This window comes from Ovis aries, chromosome 4 (assembly GCF_016772045.2).
Source record: "Ovis aries strain OAR_USU_Benz2616 breed Rambouillet chromosome 4, ARS-UI_Ramb_v3.0, whole genome shotgun sequence".
NCBI classification, from domain to species: domain Eukaryota; kingdom Metazoa; phylum Chordata; class Mammalia; order Artiodactyla; family Bovidae; genus Ovis; species Ovis aries.
Window position 1 is genome coordinate 52,074,237 of NC_056057.1, and position 25,730 is coordinate 52,099,966.

At 39.3% G+C, this 25,730-nt stretch overlaps 1 protein-coding gene across 3 annotated transcripts in view; it reads left to right on the top strand.

The window, feature by feature from the left end:
* CTTNBP2 (cortactin binding protein 2) overlaps window positions 1-25,730 on the top strand; it is a 172,562-nt gene that overhangs the window by 85,550 nt on the left and 61,282 nt on the right. For 2 of the 3 annotated variants that reach the window (NM_001195311.1, XM_042248274.2), the window contains 5 exon segments: window positions 5,265-5,468; window positions 6,886-6,985; window positions 9,245-9,395; window positions 12,783-13,031; window positions 22,761-22,878. In NM_001195311.1, the coding sequence (NP_001182240.1) occupies window positions 5,265-5,468; window positions 6,886-6,985; window positions 9,245-9,395; window positions 12,783-13,031; window positions 22,761-22,878 (822 nt within the window). 3 annotated transcript variants of the gene reach the window in all.

The following is a 25,730-nucleotide window of genomic DNA, read 5'->3' on the forward strand; positions in this document are numbered from 1 at the left end:
TAAAGGCAGATTTGAGCTCTGTTGTTTTTAAGATTTAGGGAGAAGCATAGGAATAAGAAAAGAAGGTAGCACTGTACTTGCTAATTATCAGGTAGTGAGAGCAGTGTAACAGGACTGATTTATCCAGTTATAAGCTGTCTCCTAAATGTTCAACTCCTTGAGAAGTTAGGTTCATACATTAAGGGGCAAAATTGGAAATTGGAAACAGCATGGATTTGATGTTAGGCAATGGCACCCCACTCCAGTACTCTTGCCTGGAAAATCCTATGGACAGAGGAGCCTGGTGGGCTGCAGTCCATGGGGTCGCGAAGAGTCGGGCATGACTGAGCGACTTCACTTTCACTTTTCACTGTCATGCATTGGAGAAGGAAATAGCAACCCACTCCAGTGTTCTTGCCTGGAGAATCCCAAAGACGGCGGAGCCTGGTGGGCTGCCGTCTGTGGAGTCGCACAGAGTCGGACACGACTGAAGCGACTTAGCAGCAGCAGCAGCAGCAGCAGGTCTACATTGGAGTCTAGGCTCTGGCATTTGCAGCTCTGTGTTTTGGGTGATTTTTCGTGAACTGAGCAAATTTTCTCATCCTTAATATGGAGCTTATGCTGTGCATATTGGGGAATGTGGCTGTTAGGATTTAATATCATTACACAAATAATGTGGTATTGAGCTTAGAGCAGCATGACTGATGAACAAATAGAGTAATATTACTGCTTGTATTTTGAAAATTTGCTTTAGAATTGACTTCAGTGTTGCTTTGTGATATCTTATTTTTTAATCCAAAATGATACTATTGAGCTGGATGGCCTTTCTCATGGCCCTTTTCCATCAAGTTAAATCCACCCTCAAAGGAGGAATTTTTGCTACTCTTCAGGAGCATCAGAGAATGTGCTGTATGGACTTAAGGTACTCACAGAACACAAGTTCCAAAAATGTTTGGAGCTCTGGCAGTGCTGTTGACATAAATACATGGACTGTAAAACACAAAACACTTCCTGTGATATATAAATTTTGTCACTTTTTAAAAAATACAGGGCCATCTTTGCTTTGTACCCTGATGCTTTGCCAGTGGCTGCCTGGGTCATTACTGTGTTCCAGGGTTCAGCTCCTAGAGCCCTTTGGTTTCAGTGGAAAAGCTTTAAAATCAGGATCCATGACTGAAGAATGTTTTGTCAGCAGGATGTAAGTTAACCTCTAGAGTCATAGAATTCCACTATATATTCACCAAAATGACCTGTCTAGGATTTTGGATAAAGGAATCATAGCTCCTCGGGGTGGGGGCAGGGGGCGGGCGCGGGGAATGCCCTTGCTTGTGTGTAGAAAGCAAGAGAGAATAAATTGTAGAACCAAAGGAACAGCAGTCACAGAAGATCCATGAAACTGGTTCCTCATTTTCTCTTCTCTGATTTTGCAGTTGGACCACTGCAAGGTTACCTCTGGTGGCATAACAGCCTTCCATGTCATTTGATTAGAAGATGTAGTTTATTAGGAGAAAAAAGGAGGCAGTGGAATTTGTTTAGGTATCAACAAGCATTTGCTGAACATCCAGTCTACTACGGGAGGAAGAAATGTTATTATAGTTAACATAGTTGGGGTGTTTAACTGAGCTGTGGATGTAGGTCAACTGAAACTTTGCAAATAAGGTAGAAGATTTCAACTTTCTTTCCACTTAGATGCCCCCCTTTTGGCTGCCATGCCGCTGCTACTTGGGAAGCACCAGAGTGCCCTCCATCCTGCTTCTTAATCTGCCTTGCCTCGGTGAGCATGTACCTCTCCAAAGCGTAGGCTCAGTGAAGGGTTTTCATCTTGTAATAGTTACTGGTATCACTGTGATCACTAAGTAGGAAACGGGGACACTGCACCTACCAAATACCTGGTGGATGTGTGCTCCAGGGTCAGTGGTGAAAAGAGCACTGGGCTGAGTGCAAAAAGGCAATCTTGGTCCATTTCTGCTCCTTTCTAGGTATTACCCTAAAGAGCAGATTCTCTCTGAGTCATTAGTTTTTTCATCTAAAAATGAAAGCACTGAACCAAAAAAGTAATAATAGTTCCAAACCAAAAAGATGTGTTAAACTTGCCTGTTGAATTTTTCAAGTAGTAGTTCACTACCTCTCCCTTCTTGGAAATCGAGATCCCATTGTCTTTGAAACCCTAAAAATCTACATTTCTATGTCAGCTTATATCTATGATAAATAATTATGATTAAGTTAAAGCACTGAAGAGAATTGCAATGACAAAAGATATCACTTTGATGAATTGTTTTGTACATTAACTCAGCCCTTTTAAAGCCAAATGTAAAGTTTTTAAATAACACTTTATGGCCAAATGTTAAAATTTTTATTGTTTAAGTAAAATTTAAATCAAAATTTTTAGAATTTAAAGTTCCAAACAGCTTAGAACTTCTTGCTGCTCCTGAACTTGCCGCACGAACACATTAATTGTTAGATAACAGAAGCCTAAACCAAAAATCACTCCAGGCAACTGAGTTTCCATACCCTTGGAATTTTTTTTTTCCTGTTTCTTAAAAAAGTTGTTTGATGCATTTTATTTGATTTGGTTCAGATTTTTTCCCTTAGGTAAACATGCATTTAAAAAATTCTTCTCCATGTTTGATTGGCTTAAAGACTAAGTCAGAAAATGAGATCCCTCTGAGCTATGAATGAGATTAACCTTCTCCACACTCTGAAGCTGATGCCGGAAGCTGTTCTCAACTCCTCTGCTATTGCACGTTCTGTCTGTTCCCTTCATCACTGCATGTTCTGCAAGATGCTCACTTTTACTAATGTTTGCATATGATTCTGTAGAGCTGAATGACCTTTTTCTAGCATCATTAAAGTAGCTATATAACTGCAGGTCTGTTCAGGTGTTACTTAACCATTACTTAACCTAACCAGTCAACTAAATATTATAATTTTGATCATTGTGGGGAATTTCAAATGAACAATAAAGTCTCATGGTGAAGTTTTATTTTTCCCAAATTTATAGCAGGATTTATTATAGTAATTTAAGCTTGCTGAGCCTGGAGAAAATTGGAAGTGGTAGTGGAGATAAAAAATGTGCTTAAGAATACATTTAAGAATTTTTCAACTTTAAGAATACTTGGTATTTATAAAGCGATTTTCATTTTTCAAGACTTTTTCAATATATTTAAAAGAAGAAAATAAGAGAATTGATATATATTCTTCTGGAGTCTTTATATTACAGAACTATAAGATTCTTGGGTGGTCTAAAGATTGAGAAAATTTTTGAATAAAATATTTTGTCTTTAAGATAGCTTAGCATTAGAAATCAGGTTTTCCAGGAAATTATATCCACAATTGAATATATCCATAAAAAACAGTTAAAATATATTTTAATTGTCCCCAATGGCTAGAATCATCCTAAAAAAAAGAAAACAAACCTCAAAAGAATGGCAAACTATTTAATATTTACCTGTTAATATTCCTAAAAGGATATCAAGAACTGAGGACCTCAAACTGAGGTTTGAGTTGGAGATACTGAGAGAGAGAGGGGATGGGGGTGGAGGTTGGGAGGAAGGAAGTGGGGGAGATGGACAAACAGGAGTGTGGGCCATAGTCCCTCCTATCCCGCAGAGAAGCACAGTGCCAATGCCTTCAGATTGCCTTTGTGTTTGCTTTGCAGTCAAGGTTTCATACCTTGGTATTTATAATTTCTCTGTTTGTCATCCATTTCTAATAAGTACTGATTTAATTTTTGTGGGCTTGTTTTTTTGTTTGTTTTTAAGAAAATACAAAAGGTAAAATGTACCAGAGAGGAGCCTTCTTGTAAGTATGAAGTAAAAAATGTTACTTTTGTAAGAAGAGCTAATGAATATCAATGGGAAAATATCACAAAGTTTAGATAAATATCTAATTTTATGAGCATTTGAATTTTATGTTATTATAGTCTGAGTAAAAGCAATAAGTTACCCAGAGATCCAAATAATTGAAGATGTAATATCCGGTTTCTGATAAGCAGTCAGTTTCATTTGTAGAAACTGCTTTGGTGTTTTTCTGAAGAATTTTTAAAGTTCTGAGGAATACTTTGATATTCACCTTTTTAATACTTACTGAAATAATTTAAGGTCAGTAATTTAAGATTCAATGATAAGTTTATTATGTATTAATATAACACCCATGTATTCAGAATATTATCCTGGTACCGAGGTAGTAAAGACGCAGGGCATAGTAAAGAGCTACCATTGTATCTTACTACAGAGACTGTTCCTAGACAGATGTAGAAAGTGTACCCCAGGAGTGAATATGTGCACACATACCCCCATATACACATCAACTTTACTTTCAGATTTTTGGGGCTTTACTTTCAGACTTTTAAGGAAGAAGGAAAAATGACTTATGTTGAAAGTTAACTATATTTAAGCCTAAAATACACTAAATACCTATATATTACATTAAATAAACATTTTTACTTTACTGTTTTTACAGCCTTTTGATCAAGGAAGAATTCAGAAAATTTTCCATGCTATATGCAGCCGACTTCACACACTTAACAGATTCTCTTCTAAAGCTGCTAAATACTGATGAGAAATCCTAACTATGATAACTCTTATGGCTTTTGTTAAAATTATATGGTAGAGTGTCCTGTTTTGTTAGCTGATTGAAAGTTTTTGGTACAAAATGTGAAGATGGCCAGAAGATATAGTCTTCCATTGTGTATGGAATATTTGTGCTGGTATATTCTATATATGTTGTGCTTCTATTAATACTTAATAGTAGTTGGCCGCCCACTATTTTTCTTCCCAAATAAGAGAATTCAAAGAATGTAAATATTCCTTCACGGTATTTGGTCCATCTCAATGGTTTATTAATTAAGTACCTTGGAGACATTGTAGAAAAAAGGAAATTTTCTATTTTTTAGAATTATTTCTGTCTTATGCCTAAAGATATCTTTCAGTTAATAACTGAGAAAAATCTGTACATAGTTTTAAAATTCAGTTTGTTTTTAAAACAAGACAGCCTTCTTGTTTCCTGAAACCAATCACCACTTTAACACTTATCTGTACAAGACTCACAACTAAAAATAATTTGTCACGGTGTATATTAATTTAACTAGCAGCAGATATAAGATTGAAATAACAGTACAGATTTATGCTAAAGTAAATATTAACAGATTGGTCATATTAGAAACCACATAATCCTCTAGGGGTACGTGTTCATGTGTGTGTATGTGTGTAATTTGGAAAGGAATGGTTAATATCTGTCTCTTATCCTTGCTCCTACTCTCTAACTAGGGTCACTTTAACCCACAGGCTGGTCACCCTCCCTAACCCCTTTGCTAATGAGTGGTGGTCCTGCCCCCCTGGCTGGCAGGCCCACCCTTCTTCAGCAAGCTGCTGCCCAGGGAAATGTCACTTTATTATCAATGCTGCTTAATGAAGAAGGACTGGACATTAATTACTCCTGTGAAGATGGCCATTCTGCCTTGTATTCTGCTGCTAAGAATGGACATACAGGTAATGATGGTACCTTCTTCACTGTATCACCCTCTTGCAAAAGGATGAAGAGTTAAAAGCACTGTAGCCATTGTTATGAGCAAAATTATTATTTCATATTTTCTCTTCCAGGTGAAATAAAAAACTTTTTTTTACATGATTTAAAGTTGTGTAAACATTTAAAAATCCAATTTGAACAGTTCGGTAACAATGTAAAATTTTGCAGCTAGCAAAAAGTTGTCTTTGTTTTATGCACAGTAAAATGTATTGTATGCCTAGAAATTTGGGGTCTAGTAACTGTAAAACACATTTTAAATAAAGCCCCCATCTGTGATCACTTTGGCCAGGACAAAATAGCCCTAATTTGTCTCTTAGAAATGGCTGATGTCTGTGAAAGTAAAGCCGTAGGGCTTTAGCATATGCTGCAGTGAGGGAAAGTTTTAGTAGTTAGGAAAGGCCATGGGTCTGAAATTGTTCTGTAGTTAGAACCAATTTATAGTTATTTGAATTTTTTAAGAGAACTGAGAGGTTGTGCAACTATACACGACATACTGATGAAGTTGGGGGATTAATCTTGTTCCTTAAAAAAGCAAATCTTATAGTCAGACACACTAAAACATAACAGTAGTGCAGATAAAGAGATGACCTGATGGCAAATGCAAAGTTAGATAGTAGGCAGATATAAGCCATGCGATCCTGGCGAATTCACATGATGTGGCTTTCTTGGAAGTTTTCAGAGCTTCAGTGTGTTCCAGTGGGCTGCATAGAAGATTCTAGGGAACTACAATATGAGAACTCAATTATTTTAAAAGTATTTTGGAGTACTTCTTCCAAAGTACAGTAGGAATTTCCTCTAATATAGAGAAATTCAGTCTAGCAAATAACATGTGGAACGTGAGGTCTAAGTGGTATTCATGCCTGAGTCTGGTGACTTTCTGGAGGTTCTCCTTAATATTCATTCAGGGAGTTAAGTCTAAGATAACCACAACATGAAAGCATTTTAATGATTAAATTAAACACCAGAAAGTAAGATTTAACTATTTAAATACAAAGAATGGTATATCAATTTAGTCAAAGAATTTTATTTTCCATCCAGTAACATTTTTTTCTGGGATTGTCTGATGGAAAAACCTGGTAAAACATTTTCTGACATATGACTCTCCTTTCACTCATCAGTCACTCTTCCCCCGGGTGCCCCCCCAAAATGAAAGAAACCTTGTCTTAGTTGATGAGTCTGGGGTATATGATCCTGGGGGAAAGAGGCTTCTTTTCCTTCATAATAGCCTGTGGAATCTTATATCGACCCTGAAAGAAATGTCAGATGAGCTGTGCATGAGAGAGGTCCCTTGGGGTTAGTATCTGTCTACAGCCTGTATAGAATTTGGCTCATCGTGAATCTAAGTGGGAAATTAAAATGGCTTTCTATTAAAATCCGCAGACTGTGTGAGATTGCTGCTGAATGCAGAAGCCCAAGTCAATGCTGCTGATAAAAATGGCTTCACACCCTTGTGTGCTGCAGCTGCTCAGGGACATTTCAAGTAAGTGATGCTCGTAATCCTTTTTTTTCCCCCTCATGAAAAGAGCCTCTTTATGATTTGCACATATATTTTAGTTCTGGCTGAATGTGTAAACTAGTACTTAAGATCCTTTGGCAAGTAAATTCAACTAAACGTCTTTGAGAATTTAAGTGCAAAGGAGGATCCTAAATTTGCTCTTCTTAATAATAGATAGTTGTATATTGGGAAGTGAAGAAGAGGAATATGCTGTTTCCAAACCTCGTGTGAATGAACTTACTTCCGAAGAGGAAGATTATTTTTAGCCTATCAACATAAAGTCATCCCTCCTTTCTGTAGGGGATTGGTTCCAGGACCACCCACAGATACCACAATGCAAGAATGCTCTGAGTCTGTTATATAAAATGCTGCAGTATTTGCATATAATCTACGCACATCACCCCCCACCCCCGCCCCATACACTTTAAATCATCTCTGGTTACTTATAATACCTAATACAATGTAAATACTATGTAAATCACTGCGAGCATGTGGCAAACTCAGGTTTTGCTTTTTGTAACTTCCTAGGATTTTTTTTCCAAGTATTTTCCATCTGGGGTTCGTTGAACTCGCAAATGTGAAACCTGCACATATGGACAGTCAACTGTGTATGTGATTATATAATGGATTGTTACACACTTCATTGTTCACTATTTTCCACCACCTCAACACACACACACGCACGTTATTTATTATTATCAATTGTTCAAGTATGCACCTTACTTTATCATTTTTTTAAAAAATTGAAGCAGGAACTTACATGCTTAAAGAAGTTAGAGCACAAAATCGAAAAGAGCCTGTAATTAGAATATACATGTTTACCAGTGATTTCTTCAGTTGCTTAAATAAGTCAGTTGAATAGAGAGATAACTTTTTGTAATCAAGTGATATTTTAATAATATTGATAGAATATAGCTAAATTGCCTTCTTTGCCTGTACTGAAATGGCAGTCTACGGAGAATGAAAAGCTGTTTTCAACTTTTAACTTTTACCATCCGAATAGAAATGTTTCATTAACAAACATTAAGTAGCGTTAAACAATTAACAAATCTCAGAATTCTTGACATAAGGTTTTTCAGTTTCACACTGCTGTCATTCTTTGTAAATATGAATTTTTAAAAGTTCAAAATGCATCCTTAATATATGTATTACTTTTTTTCTGCATGTTGAATATACATCTCATCACTCTGAATTTATTATTGATGATCAGAACTATTGATTTTGCTGCTGCCTTTTTGCATGTATTCTAAGTCCTCCAGGAAAGATTCTTCTTCTGGACTATACTTTTGCCTTTACTGCCAGTAGGAGTTCTGTAGGGCTACTTGCTTGGATAGTGTAGCAGTCATGGGAATGGAGGCATGGATGGAGGCATGGAAGGATTTGCCAAAAAGGGAGAACCCTGGGGAAATGCAGGGAGGCTTGGTTAATTTAAATGTATATGAGATACACATCAATAAGTAACTTATTTTTTCTAATGTATAAACAAATCAAATGTTGTCAGAGGAAGCCAAGAGAAAGCTTGCCTCTGAGCAAAAAACCAAAGATGGGCATTGCTTCTTCATTTGGTTATGATTTATTCCTCTTTTCTGAATGTATTCTCATTTGATTTTGCAAACTGTAGTTAGTTCCTAAGTGCCATGAAGTCTTGAGTTCACCTCACTGCTGTCCTTCCTGATTCTCAGGGCAGTGCATTTCTGCTGAACTGTGTCTTTTTTCCTCGTAAACTAGCCCCATTTCAGGGGAACAAAACAGCCTTTGCTGCCGTTTCTCCCCCAAACAGCCCTCTCCTCGGTCTGCGCACATGGTGCCCTGCTGTCTGCGCTATTTATAATTATTTTCTCAAGTGAAAATCTCAGAATGACTCAGCAGCCTGACTCTCTTCAAGGTTCAAACTATTTTGAACCACAAATAATATATATGTCAAGCACAGTTAATCATATTCCAAGGACTCTACTTTTATATGTTGTTTACAGAGAAGTGTCATAAACCAGGTATTCACCCTTGATCAAAGCTGTTATTTTAAATTTTCATGGGAGTAATTAAAATATCTTCCAGCCTTGTTAAAATAGTATCTATATAATAAGACCAGTAATAATAGAGATTATATATATATATAATAATTCATGTAGTAAATAAAGATGCAGAATTACTCTAGCAGTATTTACTCTTTTTAATATCTTGGTCAGGTGGTACTTCAGACATCAAACCAGGTTTGTACATAATTAATCATACTGTTGTGTTTAGGTGTGTAGAATTATTAATTGCATATGATGCTAATATTAATCATGCTGCTGATGGAGGACAGACACCTCTATACCTGGCCTGTAAAAATGGAAATAAAGAATGTATTAAACTCTTGTTGGAAGCTGGAACTGACCGAAGTGTAAAAACCAGAGTGAGTACCTGTATTTTATATTTTGTCCTCTAATTACAATATGTCTGCAAACTCTGCAGTTCAAAAAATAAAATAGGTTAAAATACAGGTTGCTATGTTTTGTTTAAAGTTTTGTTTTGCTTTGAATATGTTGGATCCTCATGGTCTGACCTCTGTTCATCTGATTATTCAAAGCTTGTTAGTTAGCCCTTCTTTTTAAAGGTAGTCGGTGTAGTACCAGGGAATTGTAAGCCATCGACAAAGGTCACCTGTCATTGAGTTGTCATCATCATCCACAGTAGTGCTCATTTGTAATGTGTATAAACAGGAAGCAGTTTTGTGGCAAGACAGTGCCCATTGCCAGAACTTAGAGGAAGGTTATTTGTGCTCACTATTCCTCACAGAGCTGACCTTTGTTTTTGCTGAGATTATGCAGCATCTCACAGAGTTCAAGATCATTGTCTAATTTGCCTCAGAACTTGAAGCACTGTGTGTGGAAGTCCAGTATGGAACCTAATAGGCTGAAGTAGCTTTGACTCTGTCCCACGCAGTCCTGCTGCCTCCTGTACAGGATTTAGAAACTGAAGAAACTGAGTCTGATTCACAAGAAGAGTCCTTTGATCCGACTTCTGGCTCAGCACACAAAAATGCACTTGAAACAAGTTCCTCCATTCGCCCTCCCTAGTTGGCCTTTATCATCCTATCATGATAGACTTGAAGACCAAGACTCAGCCCTTCACACACTGACATGCATTTCTTCAGTGGGCGCCCATCTAAGGGCTGGCAGGTTTACGGGACCCACTCTTCACTGGGCTCAGGAGTTTTTTCCCTGCAGTTTCCCAGAATGTTAAAAGTGTAGTAATTACCATCCTATAGCATATTCATGATGAATGACAAGTGTAGACATCTTAATCGCCAAAGATTATCTGAACCTTGGATTTCTTCTGTTAATAGAGAATTGACTATACTGTGCATCCATTTCACAGGAATCACCCTTAAAATTTTCTAGGATAGAAAGGTATATTATGTATTTTAAGGTCACTCTTAGATACTAGATTTTCTTAAGTTTTCAAAAATAAACCCACAAATAATAGTATAATCAGGGATGTAATATAAGCTAGGTATAGACATTTTCCATTGAGTCCTATGGCTAGAGCTTTTTTCCTTTACTTTCTATTTATTTTTTGAAAATCTGAGAAAATAGTCCAATGTTACTCTTTTTCATGTTGTTTTATATATTTAAGAAATTTGTGGTATTACACATACTTATTATAAAATTCTACCTTATATATGAAAAAGGAATGAATTTTACATCAATATCTGAATGAAAAATAAGTAGTGTGACATAAAAATTGAAGTCACATCCTATAAGTTAGAGAACACAGAAATCCATGCTCTCAAGCTAATTGTTGATGAACTGAGTGAAGTCATTAGAAGTACAGAGGCTCCAAAGTACAGAGATAAATAGCATAATTGATAAAGGTCCTTAAGGGAATAATTAATTATTTCTCACAACTTTTAATAAGAAATCAAAGGGGAATACAGGATTTTAAGTTTTTCTGAAATGATTACATGGTCTTTGTAATATAAGGAAGGTCAAGAGCACTTACACTCTAGTCCTTAATTAAGACTGATGCCTAAGGAAAGGTATCCACAGCCCAACAAAGAACAAGCTATGAAACACTTTGCCTGCCTGGGGTACTCCCAAGGACTGTATGATATTCCAGCTACTGCCAGCCATGGTCTTGCCTTAGCCAAGTTGATTCCGATGATGTGAAGTACAGAACCAGAGAAAAAGCTACAACGTCCAGGAAGAGCTTTAGCAAATGATCAGATGACTCAGTCTAAATGTAGATTATTATCATTTATTGTCTCTTTGCCTCTCTGTCTTCTACTCATTATTTTTTTTGAAGTGTACTGTCAATTCAGTTCAGTCCAGTTCAGTCACTCAGTCATGTCTGACTCTTTGAGACCCCATGGACTGCAGCTTGCCAGGCTTACCTGTCCATTACCAACTCCTGGAGCTTGCTTAGACTCATGTCCATCGCATCAGTGATGCCATCCAACCACCTCATCCTCTGTCGTCCCCTTCTCCTCCCACCTTCAGTCTTTCCCAGTATCAGGGTCTTTTCCAATGAGTCAGTTCTTTGCATCAGGTGGCCAAAGTATTGGAGTTTCAGCTTCAGCATCAGTCCTTCCAATGAATATTCAGGACAGATTTCCTTTAGGATGGACTGGTTTGATCTCCTTTAAGTCCAAGGGACTCTCAAGAGTCTTCTCCAACACCACAGTTCAAAAGCATCAATCCTATTCACTGGAGAAAAATTTAGTGTAGCAGCATGAAATACCAAATGGAAAAAAGAAAAAAAAGGCTAAAGGGAAAATAAAACCAAAATACATATCACCAAAATAATCATCAATTCTTTTATGATAGTCTTAAAAATCTAATGCAGATGGATACGTGAGTAGAAGGCAGACCTCTCTATATATAAAAATGAGAGACTACAGAAGGGATCAAGGTTTTCCTTAGAATAGAGTTTGTCAAACTTTAGTGCATCAGAGTTGCCCAGAGGGCTGCTAAAACAGAATGCAGGGCCCCACCCCTTGAGATTTCTGATTCAGTAGGTCTTGGATGAGGCTCAACAATTTACATTTCTAACAAGTTCACAGGTGGTGCTGATGGTGCTGATCAGGGAACCACACTTTGAGAACTGCTACCTGAAAAAAAAAAAAAAACTCTGAGTCTGTTCTAACAACCAGCTAAGTGGATGACTAGGGCTTCAAAGTAATATGTTCTAGAGAATGAGCCCAATATTTTAGTTGGAATATTTTCTAAGCTTGCATTTACCAGTATCCATCTGCAATCCCAGAGAGGTCCATAGAGGCCAATAGATATCTCATAAAGTTATTTGACTTTGTTTTCCCTTTATGTCTGCCTTTTCCATATGATCTAGAATCTTTCCTTCTGGAATCAGTGGCATAAAATTTTAAGATGACTAGAATTAGCACTCTTCCCTATAAATAGAACTGGCTTCTTATACTTGGATATACATTTTTAAAAATGTGTATGCTGAAGTTCATTCTTTCATAATATTAAGTTGAGATTTTGTTTTACCGTATATAATGCATATTTACCAGGCTGGGTAGTACCAACTCACTCCAAATGGTTGTGTGTTAAGAAGAAACTCTTATTACAAAATAGCAGACATGAGTCAGAGCAATGGAAAAGGCACTAATTGACAGAGGTCTGAGAGAACCTAGCTCATCGATGATATTCAGGATTGGAATGCCTGCCTTTCCTGTCTCAGTGGTCCATGGCCAAGAATATTTAGATGTGAACTTTAAATAACACTGCTCTTAACATTCATGTTGTAATCAACTCTTTTCCCCTGGTCGTTTTATTTTCAGGATGGCTGGACACCAATTCATGCAGCCGTGGACACTGGTAATGTGGACAGCCTCAAGCTTCTTATGTACCATGGGGCCCCAGCTCATGGAAACAAGTTGCAGGAGGAGCCTGGGTTGGCCATCTTTGACCTGGATCAAGAAGAGCATCATGAAGGCACATCCAAGCCTGTTGTTCCTGCAGACCTCATCAACCATGCTGACAGTGAAGGCTGGACTGCTGCCCATATTGCTGCTTCAAAGGGTTTTAAGGTGTGTCTGGTAGCAGCTGGCCTTATTATACAGTTGTAATTTGATGAGTGGCAAAGTTGGCTGTTATTGGCTGAGTGTATTTTGCTTGAATAATTGGAGACTGAGCAGCACCATTTTCAGAAATGATCCAGTAAGAACCAACTATATTTTTTGTCCAGCAGATACTTACCATCAAGCGTATATGAGATGTCATAAAAATCACTTTGGAGTTTGTTAACAAATGTGGGAGTAATTCCAGACATTTTATCTCATGTAAAATTAGGAAGAGAAGTTGAATATTGATTGAGGCCAAGGCCATCCAATGATTGTTTGAATTAGTACCAAGATTGTTTGTTAGTACCAAGGCCATCCAATGATTTTGAGGGTGAACCAGGATTCAAGTACACATGTCCTGTGCTCTTAACTCCCTCACTATGCACTACCTGTGCCGTCTCATGATTCATAAGAGAGAGTTCTAGATTTCACCCATTAGAGTGGAGAAAGATTGTGATTATTAAAGAAATAACGTAACATAGGAAGCCATCCATTCATGCTTATTTTTCCATTTAAATCACTTTAGCAATAATTGCTTTAACAATGAAAAGCTATCAGGAAGCTCCTGAGTGCAAGGCATTATGGGAGCTAACATTTGTAGGAATCGTTTATGTGATTAGGTAACTTCTAGTTCAGCGGCAGGAGTGCAAAATGCAAGACAAGCATAGGATAAGAGAAGCACCGAAAATTTAAAACAAGGATAATAGACATGTGTTTGGAACAATACAAAAATGCAAATTTTTATTTTTTTGGAAGACAGAATGCATGTATTTCAGGGAGCAGAGCTGTGGAGTATTAGGCTCAGAAATGACTCAGTCTGGAGGAGAGAGAAATGATCTTGGCCTTGCAGGCTGGGTTACATTTGTCACCCATCACTGGGAGAGAGTAGTTCAGATGCAGGGAACAGAAAGAATGGTATGGAAGTAGAGAGGCTCCAGCTGAGCTAACGAAGCATAGTGAGAAGACAAGACTAGGAGTTTCATAGTATAGCACAGGCCTTCGGTGATGCACTGAGTCTGAGTTTTATTTACCAGACAGAGTAAAACTTGAAAAGTTTGTACGAAGGAACAAAAGAATCAGCTCTATCGTTTAAATTGCTTGATTGAGCAATGACATTTAGAAGATTTGGGATTATGAAAACCTTGATGGCAGGGAGAGAGATTAGGTGAAAGATGATGAGACTGGTGGAAATCATAAGAGGTCACAGAGTAGAAATGTCCAAGAACTGCAGACAGATTAGACGCATTGAATGAATGGGATGAATAGAAGGGTCATAGTTACTTTCCAAGAAAGAGGAAAGAAGAGATATTGTTGTTATCCAGCAGATAGAATGTGGGTTTAGGCATGCTGAATTTAATGCTGGGATGTGTTCATCCAGATGGAGATATCTGGAAATAGCTAGAAATGTTCATTTGGAGCTCCTGGTTGGTAACTTCCTGTGTTATGATCTAGAGCAGAAGCTGTTCATCTTGGACTTGGGTGTTTTTGATACAAGTGAGAAACAGGAGTGAGTCAGTCCAGTGTGAAGGTATTGCTTGTTAGTAGTAGTTTACTCCCAATTATCCTTTTAAAAAAAACCTACAGTAATTATATGAACTTGATATTTATGTGTTGATTTGAATGGAATGCAATGACATTTAACATAAAAGTACTTGGAAGGCAAAGATGGGAAATATGGAAGGCTTAAATTTGAATAGGCATAGTTAATCTAGTACAGTGAATCTCATTTGATGGAGAAAGTGTGTGTTGCAGGGGTGATTTTCGACTTGCCTCCCTCTTCTAGAAAATCTCGGAGTATAATGTGAAAGGTTACTGACAGTGGTAGGTTGTTCATGCACTCACCCTGAAGGCAAGAAAAAAAGGCAAAACAGAAAATGAAACCTGAGCATCACTGGGAGGAGCTCTCCCTCCAGGGTGAGTTCCCCTTTAGGGTGGGGGCTTATGGTGCCACTCAGCTCCTCCTTTATGAACTCCTCATTAGTCCTGGTGGTTTCATAGCTGAAGATGGCATCTTCATGGATTCCCAGGCCCTTGGCAACATGGATGCTCTGTCAAGGGAAATAGAATTTCTTTCTCAAGTCTAATATGACTCTTCCAATATTCTCTTATTTTAAGAACTTAAGATACATTTTGAATAAGAAGAGAGATTTTAGAAAGTAAGCGTGGCTGACAAGATTGACACACTGCAAAGAAAAATAATAGATTAAAATAACAAGCTTTTTTTTTTTTGCCCTGGAGTAGATACTTTGTCTTCCAGGCTTACCTCTTCATTTACGATTAGGACATTTAAACTATGGAGAGATGAATAGACATTGGGAATGAAGACCAGATTGCCTGGTTTCATTACTCTTCACACAACACCACTCAGTGTGCCTTCCTAGTCATGGGTATTGGAAAATATTTTTGCATCCTTTGCCTAATACAGTGTTTATATCGTGGCTGAGATAGCTCTCCAGAGAGGTAATCTATTCACAACTAAGTTGCTAAGACTGGTTTTCAGAAAAAATACATTACAATCCTGAGTTAATCATTGTGTGGGTGAAGAGATTCTACACTGACCACAAGTGGGGCTTAAAAAATGTATGGTTTTTTTTTTTTTCTACCGTAGCTTTCATGTGTCTGCTCTACATAAGGGGGCAGCACCACTGTTACCCAAGAAGATCACTTCCGTTTCACATGTTTCTCATTTGACAAACGTGGGATTTGGGAGCTTGAAGACACATAGCTCATCTATTCCAACCCCCTTGCCTTGCAGATGAAAAAGTGTCAGTTTTGGGAAATAGGATAACTAATTCCCCAAAGTCAGTTCATAGGAGATCAGGTTCCTCAGTCGGTCCTTTTTCCACTTAGTTCTTGGTCTTTTTCCCAGTGACTAAGCAATTGATGCAAATCACCATTGGTCTTTGGTGACCAGAGGAGCTCTCTCTAAAGCTGGTCTGTGACTACTCCACGGCCGAACTCATCACTGAGGATACACTTGTTTTCATCACTCAGTGTGAGTGATAGAAGAGTTTCTTAGTGAAACTCTGTGTTCTGTCATGAGAACTTTGACACATCAAGCTCCTGCAGCAGAAATAGATTAGGGAGAGTGTCTGGATTTGAGCATCTGGTTGTCAAAGCTCTCATACAACAGATTCTTTATTTGAGGGACTGTGCATGTTGTAAGTACAGGAGTAGATTATAATTCTGGCTTACATATTGCCAATGCTGCAGGCTTCCTATCACTCCTGTTCTTACTCAGTCTTTCTGGGTTGTTAAACATGTTGATTCTAACGCAGACCTCTCCTTGGCTTCTGCAACACTGCCCCTTCTTTGCTTCCCTTCTGAATTTGATGATCAGGCTTTTTCTTTGTTTTGGGGTTTTTTTTTTTTTTTTCTGTTCTTTTTCTTTTATTTTTTAACCCTAGGCCACGCCCAAGCCATCCTAGCTGCCTAGTCCTATTTTTAAGAATCCAGTCTTTCAACTTCAGCTGTGGCTTCTACAATACCTCTTCCCCAGCCCAGGTCTCCCACCTGGCTTTTTATCTGCTTTCCAGTCATTTATTTTCCACCATCCTAGAGGTCATCCCTAAGCAGGCCCATGGGCCTCTGGTCAGGCAGTGGTCTTCTTGTTGCCATCTTTACACTGTTCTTGCATTGTTCTGGGATTGTAGACTGACTGATGCCTTTTTAGCTCTTAACCAGGTGAATCCCAGGCATTTCCTCCCACATTCTAGCATCCGCCCTAACTGGATGGTCTGCATGAGGTGTGTATCTTAAGTGCAGAGGCCCACATAGAGCCCTACAATGTAGATTTTTATCTCCCTAGGTCATGCCTACAAGGAAGAAAAAAAAAATGATAGGAGTCCCTAGAATTCTTTCTTGTCACAGTGAGTTGGGTGCCTGGCTAGAAAAGACAAACACAGAATAACTTGTGAGATTGGACCAAATCTTTGGGACTAGATGCTAATCATGGCAGATAGAAATCCATTCTTTGGAGTCTTTTATTTTTTGTGCTTTTGATTCTTCTTGACCATTTTTCCCTTAATTTTTATAAGATTATTTTTGAAAAGGCCAGTTTGACTCAACTGTGTGTAGACAAAGGAAAGGCTCTTTTTAAAACCTCATTCCAGAATGTCCAGTGCAGAGTGTTGTACACTTGCTTAATTTAACCACCAATGACTCACTGACAGGATCCTAAAGGATTCTCACATAAACTTGGCCAACCAGAGTTGTGCTCCCACCCCTCACTGAAGATCTGCACTTTCCCATGTTTTCCAGTGTTTTCCACTGACGCCTTTCATGGATCTAGTTTGACCCTTTTTCTCCTCTCACTTTATACTTTTCCCTTTGAATGATCTTACTGGTCCCCAGAATATAATCTATAGAGGTTCCAAAATCTTCTCTCTAGCCCACTTATTCATGTCCTCAGTCCTTTCAGGAAGATCCTGTGTAGGAAGCCCATGATTTACAGGGCATCTCCTTGATACCCCAGTTGGCCCAATACAGTCCTTGTGGATGTCCGTCATCCCAGTGGAACCATTAACAGCGCCCCCTTTTACTCCTAAAAGTGTCTCAGTTTAGACAGATGTATGGTAACCCTATCGATGGCCATTGCTCTCTATCTATAGTGGTGGTGCTGGTGATTAGTCACTCAGTTGTGTCCAGCTCTTTGCAACCCCATGGACTGTAGCCCGCCAGGCTCCTCTGTCCCTGGGATTTCCCAGGCAAGAATATTGGAGTGGGTTGCCAGTTCCTTCTCCAGGGGGTCTTCCTGATCAGGGATTGAACCCATATCTCCTGCAAGTCTCATGCATTGCAGGCGGATTCTTTACTGCTGAGCCATCCAGGAAGCCCTGTTGATGGCCATATTCACATTTATTTCCACCAAACAGCTCCATGAGGATGTTTCCCCAGACTTCTGTGTCTATAATGCATGTCTGTTCCTCCTCTCGTAATCCAGTGACATCATCTGACATTTGTGTCTCTTGCCCCATCTTCCTAAGTTACTGAGTTCAAATGATGGATACAATTCTAGATTTTATTCCTTTATAAATGAGTGCATGAACAAAGAGGAGGCTGTGCTTTTAAACACATTCCAGGATGTCCCTTGGGGAGCCCTCATCACAGGCTGTCTGAACTTGCATAGGCTGCTGTGGTCTCCCCATCTCCAGTCTCACCACCTCCTTTATGCTGCTTTGAGAGGGACCTTTCTCACAGGGGGAGTTGGTTATGTAGTTTACCCTTCATCTTTCCAAGGATAACTGATCTTTCTGTCACTTCGAGGATGAGTGCCAGCCCTGTACATGACAGTCAGGTCCCTTCCAGTTTCGGCCTCAGCCTCTTCACACCAGCACACTCCTGGCCCCTTCTCCCCTGTGCTCTCTGCTCGAATCCTGCAGACATCCTGTGCTGTCTCCTCTCCCTGCTTTTGCATCTGCTGTTCCCATTACCCGAGACGGCCCCTTCTGTCCTGACCCCTCCCTGCCTGGAAAACATCTCAGCTTAGGTCTTGGCTTCCAGGAGTTCATTGCTCCCAGGGTACCTCTTCACACTTCACTTAGGGAGCTTATTCTTTACTGGAATTATTTATATACCTCCTTCCCTCTCCACTGCCTCCAAAAAAATCACTTTTCATCATTGTATATATTGTACTCAGCAGTCTCTGGCCCATGAGTACTAAATGTTTGTTGAATCAGTGAGTAAATGAGTAAATTTTATGACAGTTCTTTCTTAACTGGTCTTTTTTCTGTCACTTTGTTTTTCAGTATGTCTTCCAAACTCACTAATTGGTTTTCAGAACTGAGTTGATCATGGCACTTGTCTACCCAGATGTATCCTTATGTCTCCTGCAAAGAGTCCATGCTCCCTCACCCTCAGCTCTTCATGGCTAACTCCAGCCACCTTCATCTCCCCGCTAAATGTCTGCTTCCTCAGCTGTTACCCATTGTGTTGTTTCTCCGTCTGCCCTGCTCTGCAGCCACATCCCAAGGTTGTTCCTGACGCGTGTGCTGGACCTCACCTGTGCATTTGCAGACTGAATTCCCTCCCACTCCCTCTGCCCAAGCTCAGTCTCTCTTTCCCGCCCTGCCCTGGATCTTATCTCTAGCTCTTTGGACTTGGGTGTTCTCCTTAGTCTGCCTGACACTGATACCCTTTCTTCTCAGCTCTTAAAGGCCACTGACAGAGGTGGTTCATTGACCCTAAACATCCCTTCTCCCCTCTTCTACAATAACGAACCTCTCAGAGTTCAGCACCAAATAAAGACTACATTTTCCAGCTTCCTGGAAGATGACCATGGCTGCCTACCTAAGTTCTGGCGATTGGGATGTGAGTGGGAATAGGAGCCGAACCAAAGCCCACTGTCTTTTAAAGTCTCTGCTCGCTGGAGACATGTATCTGTGTTGTGGTTAATAGCGCTTTGACTGAGACTTATTCATCGGGACTCTTGTTCTACATCCCTTGGAACAGCCTGCCCAGTTTAGGTCCCCTGAGAATCCATGTCCAGAAACAGCGGTTGGCATCACAGCATTTGTTCTCTTCACTCAGATCCCACCCATCAACGAGAGAGCTTAGATGTTTTTCTCTACCTTTCCCACTTCCTCTTCTGCTGAGGAAAGCTTTGCCCCTCACTTCCATAGGCCCCCTTTCCTGCATGTTTTCCTCATGACTCTTGACAACATGTCATGCTTCTACTGGAGAAACAGAACTGTTACCTTATTCATCGTCACAACCCTGGGGTTTTAACACAGCTCCTGGCACCCAGGTGCTTCGTATCCATTTCATAACGTTGTGAGGTTTGATGAGCACTAAATACGTGTGCAGTGTTGTAACGGTGCCTGGCACTTAGCATGTGCTTGAATCGTTTTTGTAGCCGCTGTTGTTAAGTGTCGGTTAGGTAAGGTTTTCATCTTCTTTGTGTTCCCCATGGAGCCCAGCAGAGTGCTGTGAAACTCACAGTTGTGGCTCTATTTGGATATGCCTTATCTTGCTATCTGTCTGACATTCTGCGCTTCCTTATAGAGAAAGCCACTGCTTAGATTATTGCCTACTGATCTGCCTGACTATAATAATTATACACAACCCACCTTATAGGTGGACTTGAATCTTGCAAATTTTGGTTGTATCTTTTATCATTTCTGTTTCTAATTTGAACTAACATCACCTAGAATTATGACATTTGTTGATGTACTATAATTCCTCACCACTTACCTGAATACTTGGGCTGTTTTCTAATTAGTGATGATTATGTTGATTGTGACAAATACAGCAAGCTAATAAATATTGAGAGTGTTTTATGTGCCAAGAATATAAATTACCTATCTTTTCATTGAAATCACCTAACAACCTCATGAAATATAGATATATGAGACACAGATAAGGAAACTGAAGCAGAAAAATGTTAAATGATTTACCAAAAGTCAGATAAAAATCATTTATAATGGCAGGATAAGACCCCAGGTCTGTTTTACCTCTAACCTGTACTACCTTGTGTAATAAATGTATTACTTCTGTCTCCTATCATCTGAGAATTCATGAAGTTTAGTGCTCAGATTCCATTCTGCTTGAATCTTTCATTTGAGTCAATTTCATTAACTCTCATGCATTTACTGATTTTGTACAAATTAGTAATATCAATGGGATAAAAACTATTATTTATTTATTTGGCTAAGTTTTTAGTTCATTTCTTAGCTTAGTGATTTTTTAAAACTTGAACCCCACACCTATGAAAGCCAGACTTTCATTGTTAGAGGAGATCCCTCCAGCCTCAACAGCAGCAGTGATAAATGCTGACAGTTAATCCCTTTGCAGGCAAACAGATTTTCTTGATTCAAAGGTCCTCTGACTCAGCTCCTCCATTTTGCAGGTACCAAGGCTTTGTCTCCCATCCCCTCAGCATCCAAAAAGAGCCCCTATATTAAATCAGCACTGGCTTCCTTTTCATATTTCGCTTACTTGGTGATCTCAGCTTTCTCTTTTTCTTTCTGACCCGTATGCATTCCTTGCATTTCCTCGTGGACTATGATTGCATTTAAAAATACGTTTAGGAGGCAGTAGGAAGCAACTGGAACTCAGATATACTCCTGGTGGGAGTGGAGTTTGGTATAGCCACTTTTAAAAGCTCTTTGCAGTATACACAGATACAGAACATGGGCATACCCTGTTCCCCAGCAGACCAACTCTGTATGTATACACAGTAGAAGTGTGTACCTGTGTCTGCCAGAGGACACATATCAGAATGTCCATAGTAGAACCCAAATGTCCACCAACAAGAGTAGAGATAAATTGTGGTATATCCATGTGATACACAGTAATTTTAAAACAGGATGAACTGAATTATAACTATTCCTAATACATGTATGAATTTTATAGCATTATGGTGAATGAAAAGAAGCCAGATATAAAAGTGTACCTATAATATGGTTCCATTTATATAAAACTCTTAAAACAGGCTAAGTGGACTTCTCATCTTAGAAATCATAATAGTAGCTGCCTTTGTGAGGAGAAAGGAGGGATTAGTGGTTGAGATGGAACATTAAGGAGGCTTCCAGAGTCCTCCGCCCACAAGTATGTTCACTCTGTGATAATTCTGCAAGCTTCACACTTATTTATGTACTTTTCTACAAAGATATTATATATCAGTAAGGAAAACATGTTTTATAAAACACACAAAAAATATCTTAGAGCAAGATTAGGGAAAGCTGTTCAGACTGCCTAGTTTACTGTGTTGTCGGAAGCAAAAGTCAGCCCAAAGCCTCTGTGTGTGTAGGTTGTAGGTGTGTAGGTGTGTAGGTGTAGGTGTGTGTGTACATGTAGGGAAGTGATGAAAGAACAGTACTTGCTTTGGTTGTTAGTTCCTTTTCATGGTTTCTGGTTTATTCTGTTTTGTGCTTACTTTGATGGGAAATCAGAAGACAAATTAAGAAGTAGTAGAAATTGAAATAACAGAGCTCCTTGATAAATATCCCAATGTAGTATCCTGCCTTGCACTTACTTGAAAATGTTTGTGTATATATATATATTGTCTGTCTACCACTTTGAATTGAAAAACTTTGGGAAACTAAGACCTTTCACCTCAAAGGCTAGTGATACCTTTTGAGTGGAGACTCCCTGGAGCAACACAGAAGAAACTGAAAAGGCAAGGGCATGTAATTCCCATGTCGATTAAGAGTGTTTTTCTAAAACCTCAGTCAATGTGGTGTTTACATATAATTTTCAAATAAAAATAAGACAACATAAGATCCAAAATATATTTGTGGTTACAAGGACTCTGGGACAGAATTAGAACCCTGCACTTTTATGACCAGGAAGACAATATCTGGTCTAGAAGACAACGCTGGGCATTTGGTTGTAGCAGAAGTCTTTTTGTATTTCCAGATTACCATAAAAGGATACTGTTTGCCCAAGTCTTTTTTCCTTAATGGCACTCTGCAAACTGAGTAATTAGTAAGCCAGTTTTTTCACTTGAAACCTAAGAGACTGTTCTAAGAGCAGCAGTGTTTTGATCTTGTGAATCACATGTAAATGAAACCCTCTTTGCTTTTCACTTGGAGACAGTGTTTAGATTTATATGTATATTTGGGTTGTTGGAAAAGAAATAAGCTTTCTGATTGAGAATTCCTGATTGGCTTGCTACAGGCCACTGAATCTTCCCTTGGAGTGTTCACTTGAGTTGATTCATTTGGACAGGAGGTAATGGAGTTCTTGTCTTCACAGAACTGCCTAGAAGTCTTGTGTAGGCACGGAGGGCTGGAGCCGGAAAGAAGAGATAAGTGTAACCGGACCGCACACGATGTTGCTACTGATGACTGCAAGCACCTGCTGGAGAATCTGAGTGAGTGCCCTGTGCAGCTGCGTTGCTTGTCCTGCATCTGCAATGCAGGGGCCTCTGGGACTGCGGGAAAGATACTGATGCAGCTTCAGTTTTCTCATTCTCTTCTTAACTTCCATTGAACACTAGCTGCTATAGAAACACTGATTATAAATGGGATACCTTTATTTTTCTGTGTAGAATGGCTTTTTACAGAATTACTGAAATAGTGCTAGCTCTTTCTCATCTTTGACCTAGGACAATATTTGATAATCATTGCTTTTTTTTTTTCTTCTGACTTAGATTATCTTTAGCTTTTTAGACATGAGACTAGGAAGATAGGAAAAAAAATCATGGCCAAGTAGTTTGCTTTAGCTGACAGTGTGAATGTAGGTAGGTCAGTTATCTCTCAATATCTGGTTGCCTGCCTGTGTAGGAAGATAACCATTTGGTTCCATTACAGCTCTAAGAGTATAGCTTCTCAGCACATGCTGTGAATTTCACTTGCGGGTGTGTGAATTTGGAGTGCTCAGTTCAGTTCAGTCGGTCAGTAGTGTCCGACTCTTTGCAACCCCATGAACTGCAGCACGCCAGGCCTCCCTGTCCATCACCAACTCCCGGAGCCTACTCGTTTTGTGTCCATTGAGTCAGTGATACCATCCAACCATCTCATCCTTTGTCCCCTTCTCCTCCTGCCCTCAATCTTTCCCAGCATCAGGGTCTTTTCAAATGAGTCAGCTCTTGGCATCAGGTGGCCAAAATATTGGAGCTTCAGCTTCAACATCAGTCCTTCCAATGAACACCCAGGACTGATCTCCTTTAGGATGGACTGGTTGGATCTCCTTGGAGTGCAAGGGACTCTCAAGAGTCTTCTCTAACACCACAGTTCAAAAGCATCAATTCTTCTGCACTCAGCTTTCTTTATAGTCCGACTCTCACATCCATACATGACTTCTGGAAAACCATAGCCTTGACTAGACAGACCTTTGTTGGCAAAGTAATGTCTCTGCTTTTTAATATGCTGTCTAGGTTGGTCATAACTTTCCTTCCAAGGAGCAAGTGTCTTTTAATTTGATGGCTGCAATAACCATCTGCAAAAATTTGGAGCCCAGAAAAATAGTCAGCCACTGTTTCCCCTGTCTCCCCATCTATTCGCCATGAAGTGATGGGACCGATGCCATGATCTTACTTTTCTGAATGATGAGGTTTAAGCCAACTTTTTCACTCTCTTTCACTTTCATCAAGAGGCTCTTTTGTTCTTCTTCACTTTCTGCCGTAAGGGTGGTGTCATCTGCATATCTGAGGTTATTGATATTTCTCCAGGCAATCTTGATTGCAGCTTGTGCTTCATCCAGCCCAGCGTTTCTCATGATATACCCTGCATATAAGTTAAATAAGCAGAGTGACAGTATACAGCCTTGATGTACTCCTTTTTCTGTTTGGAACCAGTCTGTTGTTCCATGTCCAGTTCTAACTGTTGCTTCCTGACCTGCATACAGGTTTCTCAAGAGGCAGGTTAGGGGGTCTGGTATTTCCATCTCTTTCAGAATATTTCACAGGTTATTGTGATCCACAGAGTCAAAGGCTTTGCATAGTCAATAAAGCAGAAATAGATGTTTTTCTGGAACTCTCTTACTTTTTCCATGATCCAGCAGATGTTGGCAATTTGATCTCTGGTTCCTCTGTCTTTTCTAAAGTCAGCTTGAACATCTTGAAGTTCACGGTTCATGTATTGTTAAAGCCTGGCTTGGAAAATTTTGAGCATTACTTTACTAGCGTGTGAGATGAGTGCAATTGTGCGGTAGTCTGAGCATTCTTTGGCATTGCCTTTCTTTGGGATTGGAATGAAAAGTGACCTTTTCCAGTCCTGTGGCCACTGCTGAGTTTTCCAAATTTGCTGGCATATTGAGTGCAGCACTTTCACAGCATCATCTTTTAGAATTTGAAATAGCTCAACTGGAATTCCATCACCTCCACTAGCTTTGTTCATAGTGATGCTTTTGAGGGCCCACTTCACTTCACATTCCAGGATGTCTGGCTCTAGGTGAGTGATCACACCATTGTGATTATCTGGTTCGTGAAGATCTTTTTTGCACAGTTCTTCTGTGTATTCTTGCCACCTCTTCTTAATATCTTCTGCTTCTGTTAGGTCCATACCATTTCTGTCATTTATCGAGCCCATCTTTGCATAAAATGTTCGCTTGGTATCTCTAATTTTCTTAAAGAGATCTCTGATCTTTTCCATTCTGTTTTTTCCCTCTGTTTCTTTGCATTGATTGCTGAGGAAGGCTTTCTTATCTCTTCTTGGTATTCTTTGGAACTCTCCATTCAGATGGGTATATCTTTCCTTTTCTCCTTTGCTTTTCTCTTCTCTTCTTTTCACAGCTATTTGTAAGGCCTCCTCAGACAGCCATTTTGCTTTTTGCATTTCTTTTTCTTGGGGATGGTCTTGATCCCTGTCTCCTGTACAGCGTCACAAACCTCATTCCATAGTTCATCAGGCACTCTGTCTATTAGATCTAGGCCCTTAAATCTATTTCTCATTTCCACTGTATAATCATAAGGGATTTGATTTAGGTCATACCTGAATGGTCCAGTGGTTTTCCCCACTTTCTTCAATTTAAGTCTGAATTTGGCAATAAGAAATTCATGATCTGAGCCACAGTCTGCTCCCAGTCTTGTTTTTGCTGACTGTATAGAGCTTTCTCATCTTTGGCTGCAAAGAATATAATCAGTTGGTGTTGGCCATCTGGTGATGTCCATGGGTAGAGTCTTCTCTCGTGTTATTGGAAGAGGGTGTTTGCTATGACCAGTGCGTTCTCTTGGCAAAACTCTATTAGCCTTTTCCCTGCTTCATTCCATACTCCAAGGCCAAA